The following is a 19887-nucleotide window of genomic DNA, read 5'->3' on the forward strand; positions in this document are numbered from 1 at the left end:
ATGACAGAGGATGAGATGGTTGGATAGTGTTCTCGAAGCTACCAGCATGTGTTTGACCAAACTGCAGGAGGCAGTGGAAGACAGAAGTGCCTGTCGTGCTCTGGTCCATGGGGTCACAAAGAGTCAGACACGACTAAACGACTAAACAACAACAACAACAAGGCCCATGGAACACAGTGGAGGCTCATTTCCCCTCCTCTTCCTACAATTTGTAAATCTGTGGAAGGAGGATGTGGGTAAAAAACAAAAGTGACAACTTTGGTGATGGCAGAGGGAGTTAAACTGAGCTGGGCCATTCCAACCTGTAGAGATTTCTCAGAAAAAGCCAGAGCTTTCCCCAATGTTTCTTTCTGAAGGCTCACAAAGAGTTTGCCTATTACAAACTGTTGAGTTTTCCTCATTTCTAGATGGATGAGAAGGTTAGTGGAGAATAAGTCACTGCAAGGGGAAAAAGAAAAATAGAGCATATTTTTAAACGTGAAAGAGGAAGAGGAATAAGTAGTAAGGTTGTTTGAGCCAGAGAAAGGAAGAGTAGTGATTTGTTGTCTTCTACACTTACCACGGTGTGTACTGTGACTAATAAGGTTATTTTAGCTACAGAGAAGTGCTCAATAACTCAGCACCGTCATGAGAAACTGTTTGGCTAGGGTGATAAAAATGGCTTATTATCAATTACACAGCAAGTTAATTAATTTTTGCCAGTCAACCTCCTCATCAAGTCTTTCTCACTATAATGTGCATTTGTTTTTCAATTAACTGAGTATTTAGTGGGGGTGGAAGGGGCACTGCATCTTCTTTAACCACATACTGAGATGACAATAAGATGCGTACCTGGAGGACATTCTATTAGCACTGAACAACAAGCACTGTCATGTCTGGCCTTACTCATTCAACCACCTTTATCCAGAGGCAACACCAACTGGTAGCCCTCCTTACCCAGGTGTGGAGGGGCAGGCTGAACCACAGGGCTATGGGAAGTACGGTTTTTTCTCCTGACATAGTGCAGCAATGCACAGTGGCCTCCATCTACCAAACACATTGGTTACTAAGGGTAATGAGGAGGAACAAAAGAGATCTGAACCTACTTACTCCATGGCTAGAGAACACTAGGGATTATTATTATTAAAAACTAATAATAATTCTGGCATCCCAAATTAAGTGTTCCACATAAAGTAATATGCTTCCCAACAGTTAACATTGATCTGCAGAGAAGGGAACATAATGACTTGTTTTGCAATTAAGCCTAAGTGCACAGAAGAGATATGTACAACAGTACCATGCAATGTAGCATGTTGGCCAGTAATTTAAGTGGAAAACAATGCATAATTAAGTGTCGTGTCCTAATCACTTGAGAGATCTGTGATAAAACTCATTTTCAAAGAGAAGGATGTGTGTAGACCCACATGCATGTGTTGGGACTGCAAGACCCATCCTTCCACAACATTTGCTGCTACCAGCTTGGTTTAAGGAAAGGCAAAAATGGGACAGCTGCTTAAACTGTCCACCATAATCTAATACAGAAAAGTGGGGTTTTCATTCCAGCCTTTAGTCTAGTGCTTCTCAAGTACAGATCTCAAAACAGTTTGCAAAAAGCCAGATCCATCTCTTAAATGGACCACTGTACAGAAAAACAATCACATCTATCTGCCTCACTTAGCTGAAACTGAAGCTGGTGCTATGTGGCAGAAAATTGAGGTGGGTATCAGCTTATGCTCTTCTGAAGGGACAGAATGGAGAATATTAACTCCACAATCCTGCACCCTTACATGACTGAATAGTTGCTGCCCTATATGCTGGAACATACTCTCAAAATGTGTTTGTGATTGTGCCTTTCTTTCTTCAAATCCCTCAGCTTTTAGTGATTTTTTGTTTTGTTTTTGCTACTGCATTTAAGTTGGATGCATATTAAGCAAATAAGAAAGGCCTGCTGGATCAGGCCAATGGCCCACCCAGTCCAGCATCCTTTTTCCACAGTGGCCAGACAGATGCCTGTAAGCAACCTTCAAGCACAAGAGTACTCTTCCTCCTGCGGTTTGCAGCAACTGGCATTCAGAAACATTACTGCCTCTGGCCATGGAAACAGAGCGTAGTCATCATAGTCAATAGCAAATCGCTAGCCTTATCCTCCATGAATTTGTCCAGTCCTTCCAAGTCCAGTCCTTTTACAGCCTTCCAAGTTGGTGGCCATCACTGCCTCCTGTGGGTATTTTTCTACTGTGAAATGTTTAGATTATAGACTCCCCAGGGCAGAGACCTTTTACCTTATCATGGCAACACTATAATATGCCACACATACTTGATGACACTATATAAATGCATTAGTAAGATAATAACATAACATAGTCCCAGACTGCAGGTAAGAAACACATTTCTGAAATGTTCCCCTACATTGAGAAACCATCTTTTTTATATAGAAAGAAGAGAGATAGCTGGTCAAGAGGCCCTCTCCCTGATGTGCAAGCTTTCTTCTTGCATCAAATTTTTAAAATTTAAACTGAGGAAGCTTGAACCCTTCACCCCATGCTAGTTATTATCTGATTGGAAGGGACTACATTGGCAATGTATGTGAAAACAGCAACCAACATACTACAGTTAAAAGCACAGTAGCTAACTGGTTATCCAGGTGGGGGCTGTTCACATTGCCTCCATGGTGTACATGCATCCCCCTTTTTGAGACACCAAAAGCAGACAAATTGCAGAAGCTGCCTGAAAGCAGATGCAGGAACTGGTTCTTTAAACAGCAGGTGTAGGAGGAGTCCTTCTGGGGCTACAACTCCGTTATTCCAGGCGATTAAAAAGGTTGATTTTTGAAAGAAAAAACGACAACCTCACACAAGTCTGGAGGAAGACTGTTCTGGCAGATCTTGGCATTTGTTTATAAATGGGATCATTTATTATGTTCATTTACTAAGCTGTTTTTAAATAGGACCTCCGGCCTTGTTTAACAGACATTTACTTTATTATACGAGCTAAAAAGGAAAGTCATTAATTTTTAAAGAAGCCACAGCTTTTAAACAGAAACATCTGGCAACTCATTGTATTTGCTGAGCCCATCAGAATAAACTGAAAAATCAGTTTCCTGAGCTGTTAAACCACTTGTTTGGGATTCATTTGAATGAAAAGCAGCATAGAAATATAATAAATCAAATCAAATCACTTATACACATACATTACGTGAAGGCCTCTCACTTGACTACTTGCCATTAATTATGTTTGAGGCAGGACAGGCATCAGCATTCTGGAGCAACTGCCCAAGTTTGCAGTTTTCCACAAAAAATATTATATTATATGTTTGTTTTTCTTCCTTAGCTAGCTAGCTTAGCACCAAGGTATCACAAATCACAATCTGTTTACAAGAGTCAGATGGCTCTAAAAGTCCATCTCAACTAGGGATAAGGGAGAAATTCATTTCAGTTTGCTTTTATAGGTGCACCCACCTAATTTACACTTTCAAAAACAATATGTGAAACCAAACATAGCCATCCTTCAAAATCCGCACTTCTCTGAATTTTGCAGTGCAATTCTGCAACCAAGTCATGTGTACAAAAATGTATATACTAGGTTAAAGTGTGCATAAGAATGCATATGTTAGTGAAAACAGTATACAAGAGGCATATGTGGAACACTAATTTGCAAAGAAGGAGAAGAAGAAGGAGGAGTGTATATTAGGCAAAATTGCATAGCAAGTTGTGTACATGAGAGATTTTGACAGGAGCGAGCCAACAGTAAATCACACTGAGCAAACGGATATGCACAGGATCTGTTAGGCCTAACCTAATGAGCACAGTGACTCAAATCTTGCCCGAAGCACTTGCCGAAACTAAAGGTCCCCACTTCCCTGCAGCTGGTTATGTCTCCTCCTGTCCAGGATGTATTCCAAGCAATCAGAGACTGCGCCTGCATGTCTGCCTTTGCTCCTCCTGCTTCATGCCTCTCCTGGTTCTGGGAGACCAGAGGGGAGGGGAGCTTTTTGCAGCAGTAGGGGTAGACACCCATGACTCTTCACCAGCCTGACTCATCTCTGCCTCTTGGCCTCTCTCCTCGCCTGCTTCAGCTTCTGTCTCTGATTCCAGACTTCTCTCTGCCACAAACTCTCCCCACTGTTCAGTTTTGACATGTCCTCTTCCCAGTCTTCTCCCTCTGACCATTCTTAGTCATCCTACCACCAATCTCTGAGCCTTCTTCCCTTGGGGGTTCCCCAGCTGGTTCCTCCCACCATTCTTCTGCATCCAAGCAGTCCATGACATATTTGCACTAAAATGCTGCTGAAGTTTCATGGAATTTGGCTGGGTTTTTTAAAATATTATTTGTAAACTGATGAGAAAAAGTGGAAAACTGAAGAGTGGGAAACCGAGAAAAACAAAAAACGACAGATTTGTCCATCCCTAATCTCAACCCACCTCCAAGTGCCTCCTTCAGCAAACCGCCACCAGGTCTTGGTGCTGAAATGGCACATTGTCAGTTGGATACCAAGCTAAATTCAGTGCACTGGTACTGGTGCACAAAGCCCTAGACAGCTTGAGACCAGAATACTTTAAAAAGTTTCCCTCCTTACATATCCAATCAATCACTGCAAATAACATCTTATCCAGAGGTCCATTCTATACAATATAGGAATTGGGTCTTTAGCAACTACCCTTTAGAATTCCCTCCTGTTCCAAATAAGACCGGTCCTATTTTTGTGTGTTTCTTTGGCACCTTCCTCTTTCAACAACCATTTAAAGTTGCAATCTTTATCCCAGTCTGTTTTGTATGTGGAATTATTATTTTATGAGTGTAACTGTTTTGGGGTTCTAGAACTGTACAGTGGTACCTCGGGTTACAGACACTTCAGGCTACAGATGCTTCAGGTTACAGACTCTGCTAACCCAGAAATAGTACCTCAAGTTAAGAACTTTGCTGCAGGATGAGAACAGAAATCGTGCTCCCGCAGCCCAGAGGCAGCAAGAGGCCCCATTAGCTAAAGTGGTACCTCAGGTTAAGAACAGTTTCAGGTTAAGAACAGACCTCTAGAACGAATTAAGTTCTTAACCCAAGGTACCACTGTATATTTTATTGCTGTAACCTATCCTGGGACCATGTGATAAACAACAGGTAAGAAATACAATAGAGTAGACTTAAACCAAATGATCACAACAGGGCTACAATGCTCTAATCCAGCCAAGCTTTGACAACCAGGTTCAATCATGCCGACGCAGTGTTCTATTATTTTCATTATCATTCATTGCTTGTTAATTCCAGTAAGTGAAACGAATATCTCAATGGAGTAGTCTGATTCATCAGAGTCAGATGAATAAAAACTGTTTGGCCCTCTGCCTACATAAACTCCAATTAGCTAGTGCTTTGTAAAATAAGACCAGCCAGCACTGTTTCTAAATCATAATTTTTATGATAATTATATTCTTAAGATCCTATGGAAATGACTCAGTGATGTAGCACGCCATACATATAAGAGAAAGATATCGAAGAAGACATAGGCAAACAGCTAGACATAGTTTCTTGTCATTTCATTGTGGGGGGGGGGAGCACTCCTTGCTGATCACTTTAACTGAATTAAAGCAAACGTAATAATTATCTGCCTTTGAATTGAAATAAACTCTCAAAATTGAATACTGGGATGGCATCTCTCTTATCTTCTTAAATTAGAAAGCTGCCCAGCTGATGATGTCAGCCATTAGTTCATCACCCCTTCCCCTGAGGATTGTTTAACTACAGCAGGAGTTCCATGGTGATATAATACTTTCAAGATGCATTTACAATGTATCTTACTATACAACTTCTAAGCATTATGCAGCATCAATATATGTTACATAGGGGCATTTTAGAAGTAGAACTTACCTGGTAATGAAATGTGGTATGTAAGAATATTCAGAAATGTATGAACAGTTCAAAATCTACATCTGTGGTCCACGTATTATATTAATGACTTAATAAAACCCAACCTCTTTCCCTATGGCATAAAGCATTTTGCTAACATTACCAGGTGACTTGGCACACATTTCAAAAGTCAGAACAGCTATGGAACCTAACAGATGTGGAAAGCACAGTGACAAGGTCCCTTGCTGGAACAAAGCCAGGAACTTTATGGAGAGAACCTTAATAGATAACATCCTTTTGTTTACTCCTGTGTCCTCACTGCTACCCCTTTCCTTCTCAATCCATAATGGACTAAGAAGCAACCCTAACTCCTGCCTGACAGCAGTGGAGCTGAATAGAGCCCCCGCCTCATCTGAAGCCCACAACGAACAGAGCAAGTGTGTGTGTTTCATCTCATTTTTTTTCAATGCCAGGTTCAGGCTGCTGCAGCAGAGATTCCTGGATCAGGTTCATTGCTTGTACCTGGACCACTTTTTGATCTTGACTTATTTAATGGTTTTGTTTGTTTGTTTGCTTGCGTGCTTGCTTTGCTGACTACTGGTGGCAGAAATACCACAGGTGGCAGCTTCAACCCACCAATGCAGTGCAGTGATGACTTCCGAACTAGTGGATGCCCATGCCAGCAGAGCTTCGTCAAGCTCAGCCAGGCAGAGACACATACACTATAGCCACACAGACACACACAGACACACACACACACTGTGTGGCAAATTGGAGGTTTGGATTGGAATTGGGATGCTGGTATGGAAAATACATCAAGAGACATGGAAGGGGCAGATTTGGCAGCTTGGTTTTCTAACCTAGATGCACAGACTGGTTTTTGTTTTGTTTTTTAAAATTACTAAAGTTCTGACATCAGTCATTGTCCATTTTAAAAAATGTTGCTAATTGTGCCCTAACATGCTTTAGGGTTTGCAGTCCATCTTTAATATCTATGCTATAGATTCTATGGCTTGGATTCTAAGTTCTAAGTCCTTCATGTAACGGTAGTGTTGACCCCCCTCCATTCCCAAGTGTCCTCCAACTCCCAGGAACAGATTTTAAGTGGGAAGGCAAGACAAGAAAACTTTTGTTTCATGACTGAGAACTCTGTTCTGCTTACAGAGTAAAACTTAGAATCCAAGCCTGCATCTTCAAGTACTTGTCTTGCAACAAATTACCATGGTGTCAGGACTGCCTCTAGGTCCCAGCTCACAGAGGACCAACGCCCAGTGGATGTAATGTACAAAAGTCTTTATTGAAGTTTAGTTTCCATTTCAAAGCTCTGGGCGTGCCGCCCCACGTCTTGACTCTAGACCGGCTAAGTCCCCTCTGACTCACTGCTCCTCCCACACCAGTTTAGGATCCTAGCCCGGCTCCACCTCCTGCGCTGTTCTTTCCTTCGCTGGGTCCTTCTGCCCTCTGGGGTTTCCTCCTTCCTGGACTCCTCTGACGCTGAGCCCCCTGAGTCCTGCCCTTCCTTCCGGCGGGCTTTAGGACCTGGCTCCCTTCCCGGGCTCCCTGCTGTGCCGCTCGCCTGTACATTTGAACTTGGCGTGCGCGCCCAGCCGGTAACCTTCCTCCTGACCGTTTCCCCGCTTCCCGATGTGGGCGTGGCCAAACCTGACTCCTCTCCTCCCGCTGGTGGTGAGGACACTGGTCCCGATTCCTGGGACTCCCCCTCCCCACTGCGCTCTGGTGGGGAAGCTGGTCCTGACTTCCAACTGCTGCTCAGGGACTCCCCGCTAGCCCCTTCCTCCTGGGGCTTCCCCCCTGGAACCCCCCTCGCTCTGGCCATTGGCGCTCCCTTCTGTGAGTCCTCCGATTCACTGGAGAGGCTTGTGGAGTAACTCTTTCCACTGTCACTGCCTCCACCCCCCTCGGACTCCTCCTCCTCACTCTCCATTTGCTCCCCCTCCTGTGTCTCTCCTTCTGAACCCCTGACACATGGCTTTATTTCCCAGTTTTGAAGTGTTTCACTGAAACCCTTTCCCCCATACTCAGTGCATATATGAAGGTTGTTGTTGTTTAGTTGTTTAGTTGTGCCCGACTCTTCGTGACCCCATGGACCAGAGCACGCCAGGCACTCCTGTCTTCCACTGCCTCCCACAGTTTGGTCAGACTCATGTTTGTAACTTCGAGAACACTGTCCAACCATCTCGTCCTCTGTCGTCCCCTTCTCCTTGTGCCCTCCATCTTTCCCAACATCAGGGTCTTTTCCAAGGAGTCTTCTCTTCTCATGAGGTGGCCAAAGTATTGGAGCCTCAGCTTCACGATCTGTCCTTCCAGTGAGCACTCAGGGCTGCTTTCCTTAAGAATGGATAGGTTTGATCTTCTTGCAGTCCATGGGACTCTCAAGAGTCTCCTCCAGCACCATAATTCAAAAGCATCAATTCTTCGGCAGTCAACCTTCTTTATGGTCCAGCTTTCACTTCCATACATCACTACTGGGAAAACCATGGCTATACATCACTACCATGGAAAACTCCATGGACAAAGACAACAGGCATATATGAAGGTGTGTTGTATAAATTATGATCATGCCCTAGGAATGTCACTGATAAGAAGAGTGGTAGCAAGTATTAGAAGGCAGAGCATGAGATCTTTGTGCTGCTAGGACAACATCCAAAGAAAGGCTCAGGGTGCCAGTGCATCCAGGAATGGCCCAACATGTGCATCATGAAAAGGTGGATTTTCAGGGCTAGCTATAGCTGACTGGACTTTGCTGATGAAATGCTTTTCCCCACCATCTCATCATATCTGATCCCAAATTCTACCTACCTAGTTGGACGAGCCCCCTACTGTGTCCAGAAACTTGTTTTAGAACCTGCTACTTGCCCTACTGGCCTGCCAGTAGATTGAGAACCTGAATATCATTGTCCTAGCATTGGTTGGAACCAAAAAAAATAGAGAAACAGGTTATAGGATGCACCTGGTTACTTGATGCATATATCACAGGTTTTGTGAATTTATGTAGACAAGGGCATTTTACTAAGCTGCGAAGCATAATATTACACATATACTAAACCTCTACTATTAGTGCCTGGGATGGGAGCAGATTTTAACTTGAAATATATCCTCACTTGAAATACCTTTACAATCTCCAAAAGAGTCCATGTTTTCCCATGAAGTTATATAGGAGAGGGTTATGGGTTACAGATAAGGGACACTGTTGAATTGAGGAAAAACCTCCTTCCTCCTTTGAAAGCAGTGGTCCAAGTGCCTGAGTTATTTGCATTTATGGCAGAAAGTGTAGGGTGTGCAATTTGTGATGCTGCTAAAGTTCGTGCAACACATTGCCCTGTCTTGGACATGGGTGATCAAAGCATCAAGAGAAGAGGGGAGTGGTGTTGTTATTGTTTCTATCTCTTTGCACTGTTCTCTTCCCTATAAATCTATGGAAGCCACTCACTTATTTAAGAGACAGTAATAACTGATTCATACTGAAGGGCACATAAGTAATTATTTATACATACTTATGACATACTAGACATACTAAATGTTTTCATTTCATTCTATATAAGAAGCCATTCAGTTCACAAAAATTCTAGGTAATTAAGTAACACACACACACACCTCAAGAAGATTAGCAGACTAACCCACACATATCCCAGTTCTGTATTTTAAATAAACATAAACCTATTGCAAAATTAGCAGGCATATGCAAAATTAAACATGTTAATCTATGGGTACTGCCTTTTTGGAGAAAGCTCATTAGAGCATAAAGGCTGTACTAACAAAGCTTCCACTGTGTCACTAATGAGGCTAATGCCTCTGAATTAGCTAGTTTAAGAGAGAATATTTTCTTTAAGCTATAAAGGAAGTTCCTCAGTACTTTACTTCAAAAAGTCAGGTACATTTGCCATGTGTTAACATCTCTGTTATGTCCTTATTGGAGAAGCTAGTATCCTTTCAGATTTTCTTTATATAAGCTATATTGTTACATTTCTTTCTAGGTGGTCTATACTGATGTGCTAAAACATAGAAGAGACCATGAGACCATGGAGAAATCACTGGAGCAAACAATGTGACAAATGCCAAGATAAAATTTAAAATTCAGCTCTTCTGCATTTTTCTGATGCAGCTGTCCTGATTGTGTGCTATGAAGACAAAGCAGAAATGTTCAGTCCTGAACAGTCTTTACTGCTAAGCAAGGTTGGCCTATCCATGAGGCATGGCGAGGCAACCATCTTGGGCAGCAGAATCCATGGGGCAGAAAGATCCATGGCCTCCAAGTAATGCCCACTGCTGCCACAGTGACAGCAACAGTTATGGTGTGCTCCTTGGAGGTCAGATCTGCTGCCTCCTCAGCAGCTTACCCCCACAATTCAGCCTCTTGGAGAACAGTCTCCTCCCACCCTTGTTCTCACTGTAGATCCTTATTCCCCGTCGTTTGTTCCTGATGCAGACTGTCACTCACCCTTTCTTCTCTGGCGGGGGGAGGGACATTTTGTGGTTCATCTCAGATGCCAAAATGTCTTGGGTCAGTCTTGCTGCTAAGGCATCTCAGTGACACAGGAAAGAGTCACTTTCAAAGTCACTTAAAGTACATCCAACACACCATTAAAGTGCATGGCTTACCCCCCAAAGATTCATGGGAACTGTAGTTTCCCACTCCCAGAGCTACAATTCAAAGTAGGCTTAACAAACTACAGTACCCAGGATTCTTTCAGTATTCCAAGAATGGTCACATCGTAGATGTGTATAACCACTGATATTCAGCTGAAGGGCGGTATAGAAATATAATTTTATTAATTATTATTATTAAATAACAATAAGCCATTATTATATTTCTGGTTTTATTTTTGGTTCCTTTCCTAATTAGCTTTTGCATAGCTGTTTCACACGCTGGCACGCTGACCATTCCTTATTTTAGCATCTTACATATCAGGGGGAATAGTCCTGAGAACGACATCTGAAAATATAGTGAGAGCGATGCAAAACTGGTTCTCAGATATGTGGCTGCTGCCTTCAGCATTGTTTCTTTTCTTTGCACTGAATACAATCAATGTTACTCATCTGACTTGAACTACCCAACTTCTATGTACACTTTTATCTTTCTATCTGGGTATTTCTTATTATATTCACTCTAGGAAGTTTGATGTTTCTTTGTTGCTTATTTTCTTGCAAGCCAGTGCCTTGATTTATTCTCTCTAGTTACGTTAATATATAATATTTTGTTCAGGATTATCGCTTTATTATCTTGTAGTGTCTCCCTCATCCTTCTCTGTCAAAAGGACCATAAATTAAAGTCAGCAAGCATTTACAGTCCAATAATTCATTGTCTCTGAATGCTAATATTCTCACTGTCTAGCTAGATCCCAGAACATTTTGTCCTGTGACCTTTTCGTCTCAGTACCTCTGTGAGAAACAAAAAGGAAGCATCTAACTTCATCAGATTTGGAGAGCTTCAACCCCACAAAATAAATTTACATCTCAGAGAAAAAGACAATCACTGCTTAGACGAAGTATATATTTTTTCTGCTGCTCATACCAACAATATTTATATCATACAGTTACGATATGATGGCTCAGGAAATGTCCAAAACATTTGACTAATTAGAAAGTTATCACACTTTCCGCATAGCAAGTTAGTTACAAATGGTTACCCACAGAGATCTGCATACATAGAGAAGGTGCAATAAATCTGGAGAACATTCCTTCTAAATAAAATTCAGTGAACGGATTTGTACAAGAGTCACATGAAGTCACATTCATCAATTTAACTGAATTCATTTAAAGCCACTAGAGAGACATATCTGGCTGAGGCCTGAATCCAGAGCCAAATCAGGATCCATGCCTCATTCGAGTCAGGATGAGACAGTAGCAGGTGTTATACTATGCTAGGAATGTCTCCCACCAGGATCTTCAAACAGAAAAAGATGGTGGGACAAATTTACTCCTCCTACTCACCATCTATGAATGGAGTTGAAACGGGAGGCAGCTAATTGGAATCACATTTTCAGGAAACAAACAGTAGGGGTTGAAAATACTATGCCTAATTATTTAAGATAGAAGCAGACCACACAAAATACTTCTGTGCCAAACAGCTGTAAGCAAAATGATTTAAAACTGAATGGAAAATGCTCGCTGAAAGAGCAAATTTTTCAAGTCATCATCTACAGACAGAAAAGGAAACAGCTAGCTGTGAATCACAAGACTACAGTTCTCCTGAAGAGGCTCTGTCAGGGTTCACCTGGAGTTTTAATGGTTGCTCCCAGCCTGCTTATCTGACTCCATAGCCTTCATGCAGCACTCCTAAAGCAACCCTTTTAGGGCCATTCCCCTTTTGGGGTCATCACAGCATTTTGAATTCATAACCTGCTAATGAAATGTTAGTGAGAGTGATCTTAAACCACAGTGCTCTAATTATTTGCACCTTAGAGATAGTTCACAAATGTAGTCTCTTCATCAAATACCATCCTCTGATCAAATTTCAACTTGTGTGTAATGTGACTGGATACTTATTCCACGGTGGATTACAGCAAAATATCAACAAAATACAGAACAGGTCAATACCAACATTTCTTTTAAAAAACAAAAACAAATTTTGAATGCAGTAGATGATACACCACAGTGGTAACTTTACCTAACCTCTTCCAAATGCTTGCACAAAATGGTTGACTTAAACTGACACTGAAATCCAAGTAAAATTGGTTGCAGCCACACTTCTGAGGGGCATGCTTTACAGAGGCCAAGCATTACCAATCCAAAGACTTCTTTTCTTGTCATGACACCATGTACTTCCCCTGGTGGCGAAACAACAAGAAGGGCCTCCTCCAGAGACAGGCTGGTAAAGAAAAAGGTGTTCCCTCGAGTTAAAAGAGATAAATGGAAATGCTTAGTGTGAATTTCTATTCCCAGGAGTTCCTAGAGGGCAGCCCTGATACTTGGGATAGTGCCTTCTCCTGGTGCGCAGTGGGGAAGAGCTAGAAGAGCAAGGATAACCCCTTAATCCCCATATTGACACATGGCTCAATAATCCCACCACTTCCCCAAGGAGCTATCTGAAGTTTGCAAAACTGAAAACAGCCCAAGTGAACACCAAAGCTCCAAAGGCAGCTGTCTGTGCTTCAAAATCTCTGCATAATACCACTTTCACATGCTTCTCACAGGCATCCCTTTGGGTCCCTCTCTCCTTCTGAAGGGAAGACCACAGAGGAAGAAAACGCAGCCATGGGAGAATCCACTGCTAGAGTTTTCCAGTTCATTGCCCTTCTAGGGAAGTAGTAATTTTAATGTCTGCTGACCAGCTTGTTGAACTCTCCTGTCTGAATACGTGTGAACCACCTCTGGGGATGGGATGGAGCAAAGACGACGTGAGGAGGAGAATGGAGAGGTAAAGAAATTTAAGAGCGAGAGGGGGAAAGATGTGAAGAGGAAAAGCTGAGCTCTTAAGCAGCACAGCTATGTCTCAGCCTTCAAAGTGGAAGCGCTGGTCTGGAGAATGGGATGGCTCCTCCATCTAGATGAGGCCATTTGAAGAAGGACCTTGCCTGCATGCCAGGAGGAGGCACCATCCTAAGTTCTAAGACTGCCCTCTAGGATCCTCTGGGGAATCCTCTGGGGAATAATTAGCAGGAGCTTTTGTCAGAAGTCACAAGAAGTTTGAATGCCATTTGCATCAAAGCCCTGCAACTGAATTCAGAACACACACTTGCATGGAAATAGCATTGTTACACCATAGCCTGGTATTGATCCTGAAGATATTTGAACAAAGAGGTTATAGCAAAATCTTAGGGCAGATTTCAATGTCTATGCTGTTTGTTTGGTGGTTGCCATTATCACACAATAGCCTGCTTAAAGTTTCATCACATATTCGTCTTGTCACTTTCTAACATTTGTTAACAGGAAGTCTTCACATGTGCATCACAGCTTGTTAAGAGATTTTTTTGAATCTATTCATTAACATATCAGTTCTGGCTTGGGTTGTACAAGTTATACAGGTAACACTTCCAGAGACTAATTGACTTAAAATGTTGTTCATAAGATTGCATGTCCTTCTTATTAGTCATGTAATTTTTTTTCTTGTAACCTTTCATAGCAAACATTTTACATCTGCCCCAACACCTGCTGAGAAACAGACCATAAGCTCAAAATAAAATCCTATTCCTTTTGGAGTAATAAGACTTCAACCATCGTGTTCAGTGAATACAGATTGTTATTCTCACCTTCTGCTGAATTTTCAGAGTAATCCCTCTCTGGGCCATCCAAAAGATGGAGCCGTGAGAATTCATCTGCAGTCACTCGGTGCCAGGATCTGTTATGTCCCTCCTTCATCGATGGGGAATATTCTAGATCACAGTGCGATTCAAAATTGCAGTCAAAAACTGGAGAAAGGAAAGGAAAACAGAAGGAGAACATTCTAAAATAAATAATACAACTAACTCTGCCAACAAACAACAGATATTTCATTGCCATTGTTATAATTATTTTGCCCATTCCACATTAGGAAAACAGACCATATCACCATATGTTGAGGATATGTATTTTCTCACTGTGATTCAACTTCAGTCTGTACTGGGAAAGAAAATAGATCACTACACCTAGGAATAAGATTTAGGAAAAGAAGCACATATGGCTATGCCGTGCCATCAGAGCTCCTGCTCCAATACATCTATTTCTATTTTTGTTTTATTCCTTGTTGAGATGCGCAGTCCATCTGCAGAAAGAGCAGCACAGAAACAATAAGAGGAGCAAACCAAATTAACGGCACCATTTCAAACATAGCATGTTGCTCTCCTTACTCCTTTTTCTTCTTTTATTTTGTTTTCTTAAAGAAGCACTAGATGAGGTGTGTTTTTCCTTGAAATTGCAGTGGTAGTGTGTTTTAGTTCTGCTTAAATCTTCCCCGCCCCCTTTTTTGTGTGACTTGAATTATGTTTGCCCTCAGTCTACAGTTGGCCTAGAAATTTCAGAACTTTGGGGGTGGAAAACTGCTGCTCTTAGGAGATTTTCATTAACATCTATTCTTCTCGTCCCAGGATAAGATTAACCCAAATAATTGAAGTTGACACTAGCCAAACCAGCCAAGACATTTTTTAAACTTCAATTAGATTCTCTATTAAACATCTCATTTCTTTCCAGCCTGCATAGATTTATGATCTTCACCCCATTCTCTTGGAGGCATCATACCTTTTAATCCTAAGGTTAATACCCTCGCCCTTTCTCTGATCTATTTCAGATAATTCACCTGTTTAATGACAAAGTGAAATGAATGAGCCTTTTTACATTTTTCATTCTACTTTCTTTACCATACCATACTTTTGTGACATTGCTAGCACCTTGTTCACTCTGGGTACCCAGCAATAACACACCACCAAGCAGCACATCAACGAGGAGAGACATTTTCAAAGCAAGGTGGGCCAAATGTGTGGCAGCAGTGTGGGATGCCCGCCATACCTACTCTGAACCTCCATGTATTTATCAGCTTCATGCACATGCAGCCCTGTTATGTGTACAACCTGCATACGTTCTCTCCACATAAATGGGGAAAACTGGGTTCTTCGTTGCTTAGGGAGAGCCTGTGCATGTAATAAATTATATATGCATAGTCTCTGTGCACACAGAACTGATAGACACCCAGAAGTCACAACTGAGGAAAGTAGATACAATCCTGCACTCATGCACACACATTCAGTATACACAGTGTGGGCTGGGTTTTCCTTAATATCAGAATTACTTCTTATGCCCTAAGCTATGGTGTCATGCTCACATTTGACTGTCTCCTTAGTCTGTGATATGTAGGCACCAGCATGTGGACAGTCCTGCTTTTGGGTGGCCTCAGCATCCCTTCCAGCTCTATGATTCTAGGAATTGCGAGGAGGTGAAGCTAAGCAGGTAAATGAGCCCAAAAAATAAGTGAGTCAGCAGGTAACAAAGCAGCTAGGCTGATAAGTTTGAAAGGAGATGAGCAGAGAGGCAATGAAGCATGGAAAGAAAGGGGCGGTGTTAGGGAATACCCTGGGGGGGGGCAGGGACCCAGATCTTTTGTTCCAGGCCACAGATCTCCTGCCCTTCCCCACCCCCCTGATTTGTTTGTTTTTTTTAATGTGTCTATAGGCTGGCCAGTCACAAAACATAGTGCTGGTGAGACTGCAGCCATCCACCATATTAATTTATATTTTACCTTAAAATACACATAAGCAGCAGTCCTTTTCAACAGATTTTGGGCTGAGGGGAGACTGTTTCCCAAGTTGGCTGCCACATAAAAGACCCTCCTCTAGATCAGGCATAGGCAAACTTGGCCATCCAGATGTTTTGGGACTACAACTCCCATCATCCCTAGCTAACAGGACCAGTGGTCAGGGATGGTGGGAGCTGTAGTCCCAAAACATCTGGAGGGCCTGAGTTTGCCTATGGCTAATCTAGATTGTTGCATGACTTCAGCAGACTGCGACACAACCAGGAGGGCCTCATGAAAATATCTTAGTAAGTGGACAGGTTCATAAAAGAGAAAGTGTTTGTTCAGCGACCATCCATTCCACTCTTACCAACCACCTACTAAACCTGTTTAAATAGCAGCTGTTGGGGAGGGCACTAGCTTCTCTTCCTACCCCCATCAAGGCCATTCCACAGGGGAAGAAGAGGTTCAAACTCATTCCACACCCAATGAAAATTGCCACGCATATGTTATTCTCCCCAGCAGAGAAGCCTCAATTGGCTTCTTATAAAAATAACAGGCACTTAAGTTGTACTTGGTATCCATAAAATTGATGTTTCTAGGCAGGCTGCAGTAAGACAGGCTTTAATTTGGTCATGTTAGTCTTTCTCGACAGTGCTTTCAATTAATGTTCGGGCCTATACTGGAAAATCAAAAGAAGGAATGACAAAATCACTACTGCCTAATGTCTGGTACATAGTATCTCATTATTCTCATAAGATTAATACTCCATATTCCTGGTCTGGTCTATCCTCAATACACAGAACTTTGAAAGGGATTTCAAACAGGACACATTTTCCTTTGAAAGGCACTGTATTTACTTTATGTAGCTTAAAGGTACGCTCTTAATTAAAAGCTCAGATGAAGCTAAGATTAGGAACCCAATTCAGCATAAGTGCACATTACACATACTGTATATGACCTCATTTGTAAGCTGCCCATTCTTTTGCTCCTACCATTTTTTAGTTTGCTGTCACAAAAATGTACTGTAGAAAACATATGATTTCTTTTAGCACTTGTGAGTGGTGAGTTGTTCATAATTAGAATTACTATTTATACAAGTTGGGGAACATTTCTAATGCCACAACGTCCTGTTTCAGTGTATACAAAATACTTGCTATTTAGCTTGGGTGTGGTGCGAGGTGCATTCAGCCTGTTGAAGCTGTTCATGTTTAAATAAAAGCCACCTTTTCCTCCAAGCTGAGGAAAGAAAATATGTAAGGGAAAGTAATTAAATTTAATAGAAAAACCAGGAGAGTTTTCCTTTTTATGCCGCCTCTAAACGATATGACTAGATATGGAATTTTAGGAAGTAGCTACAGTGCATACTCAGTAGCTTTGTGCAGTGAGATTTCCAAAGGATTTATATCAGTATATGTTTATGCAGCAGCTGTATGAAATCCACAGATCGTAAAGCCTTGGGAGGAATTGCTACGGTCCGGTGAATCACAAATCCAGATTTTCCATTTACACTAAAACAGAAGGCTTTTCTTTTCAAGTCTTTTGACAAAGACACCAAAAGTTTAGGAAACTACAAAAAAGCGACAATTTATCCCAAACTGTCTACCAGCACAATTCATCAGAAATCATTTTTTTGGTCTTCGTTAGAGTTGTTCTTCAGAAATGAATATATCTCTGTATCAAACTGAGGCTGCAATCTTTAGCATAAGTCTAAGGCATAAACCTTGTTTGTTTGTTGGATTAAATTTGTGTACCACTCTTCATTTGAGATCACAGGATGGTTCACACCATAGAAATACAAAATGAAAACACACACCCCAAAACTCAAGAACAAAAAATGTTGAGGTCTGTGGGATTTACTAAACACGTTCAGGACTCGACTGCCATAGTAAATATTGTGCAGGGGAGAGAAAAGGCGAATCTCTTAAAAGAGAAATGGGTGCATAGCACAGAATGAGAAACGACACGCACAAAGCTCAAATCATCTAGTCCAGTGGTTCCTAATTAGTGGTCTGCAGATCCCAGGGGGTCTGCATAACCCACCCAGGGGTCCATGGTACTTACCCATCAACTGTCCAGGACATCCTGTTTGAGGGGGGCCTGTACTCTCACACAAGATTGCAGCACCCAAAAAACATACATTTTGGGGAACCATGCTCTTCCACAAGTCATGTGACATGTTGGAAGGCGAGGTGGATCCATTCACATAACAAAAACTACCACAGAGATACCACTGTTTTCAAAAGTAGGGGTCCATGGTTTGACTTTTGAAAAACCAGGGTTCTACAGTACTTAGCTAATTCGGAACCACTGATGTAATCCTGTGCATTCAAGATCTGACACTTTAGTTCTGAGGTGTTTTGAATGGACAGACCTCTGAGGATACTGATGTGCCCGTGTTCTGGCATGCTGTTTGGTCAGCATGTCTAGACTGCAAGTATCAGGCTGTTATTTAATTTCATTTGCATTTTTATTGGCTGTTCTGGGGTATGAAGAGTTTGCTGGGAAACCACAAGCATGTGACCCATGATCAACCTCATGCTCCCATTCCAGGGGAATTCATATACTCCCTTTCAATATATAGCCCATGTTCACTACTGCAAGGAGCAAAGCTAGGCCTATAATTCACACTGGCCTGGGCAAGTGTAATCCACAAATACTTGCATAAGTACAAGCAGTATGGACAATGCTGAGACATTTTTACTACAGTAAGTCCTGCTAAATAAATATTCAAGGATATGCATTAGGGAGGAGACAGTGTTTAAATTGCTTTCTTGGGAGAAGTACTGTTTGGTGAGCCCTGGGGACCTCTATTAACACTGGCTAACCTCTATATACTTAATTTATAATGCCCATAAGCTTTTAATTCATGACAGGGAAGTGACATATTGATTTTCCAGTTACTAATTTCAAAAGCAAAGCCAGTTTGAAAGTTTCCCTATTTGCCTTTTGACAATACCTCTCCCACCTCCCTAAGAAGGTGCATGAAGGTGGTATCAGAGGTGCATCCTGCTCCCTGACTCTTCCCATTCTGGTAATTGAATGTATCTTCAGAGACCTAGAATGGGAAGGCAGGGATCCACACACGTCTGGGAATGGTGATCCAACTGCTAGCATTGATATCAGTGTGGGATAATTGATATGTTTGCTCTTGGGGTCAAGGAGTAATCCTGGGGTGGGAGCTGCATGGGCAAGCTGAATACATGCAGCAAAGAATTCAGAGATGCATCTGAAGGTTCACTAGGAATGGAGATGGGGCGATCTCTTCCTAGACCCTTTCAAGTAGAGGGGCTAATTTGCCCTGGCTCTAACATATATGGGACTGGAGGTTTTCACAAATAACTATTTAGGATTTAAATTTAATTGAAATTCCTGCATTGTAAGGAGTTGGACTTGATGACTCTTGGGGTCCCTTCCAACTGTACAATTCAGTGGTCCTGTGTCTTTGCTTTTCAATGAGACATTGCTAAACTAGTCCAAATAAAACACCTGTGGCCTGGTGTATCTTTGGCCAGGGTTCTTTTTCATCCTAGAATCACATTCTAATCGAGATCAGGAATTCTGATCCAGGGTACATTTGAGAAGGATAAAAATTACTTAGGTTCACTGGTCACAAAGTGGTAGTGCAAGGGCAAAGTCAGTAAAAAAATCAATGAAATGAAATGAAATAGTGGACAGATGAAAGTGGAGATTAGAATAATCAGCTGCCAATTACTGACATCATTTTCTATGGATATCTAATCTTTATTTAATAATGGCTAAATTCTTTGCCACAATAATTTTTTTTTGTGGCAGGGAGTTCCAGAGTTCAGCTTTAATTCTATAGATCTGTAAAGCTGCAATGGAAGATGCTCAATAGCTTTTGTGGAGGAAGACAGCCTTGAAGTCTAAAGAGGAGCTCAGCCTTT

General features: G+C 41.8%; 1 protein-coding gene across 1 annotated transcript in view; it reads right to left on the minus strand.

Annotated features, from left to right (window-relative positions):
• ALK (ALK receptor tyrosine kinase) overlaps window positions 1-19887 on the minus strand; it is a 597092-nt gene that overhangs the window by 399423 nt on the left and 177782 nt on the right. The window contains exon 3 of the mRNA XM_083732114.1: window positions 14028-14186. Coding sequence (XP_083588240.1) covers window positions 14028-14186 — 159 coding nt within the window. The remainder of the gene's footprint in view (window positions 1-14027; window positions 14187-19887) is intronic.

Source organism: Podarcis gaigeae (assembly GCF_964106915.1).
Source record: "Podarcis gaigeae genome assembly, chromosome: 3".
Lineage (NCBI taxonomy): Eukaryota > Metazoa > Chordata > Lepidosauria > Squamata > Lacertidae > Podarcis > Podarcis gaigeae.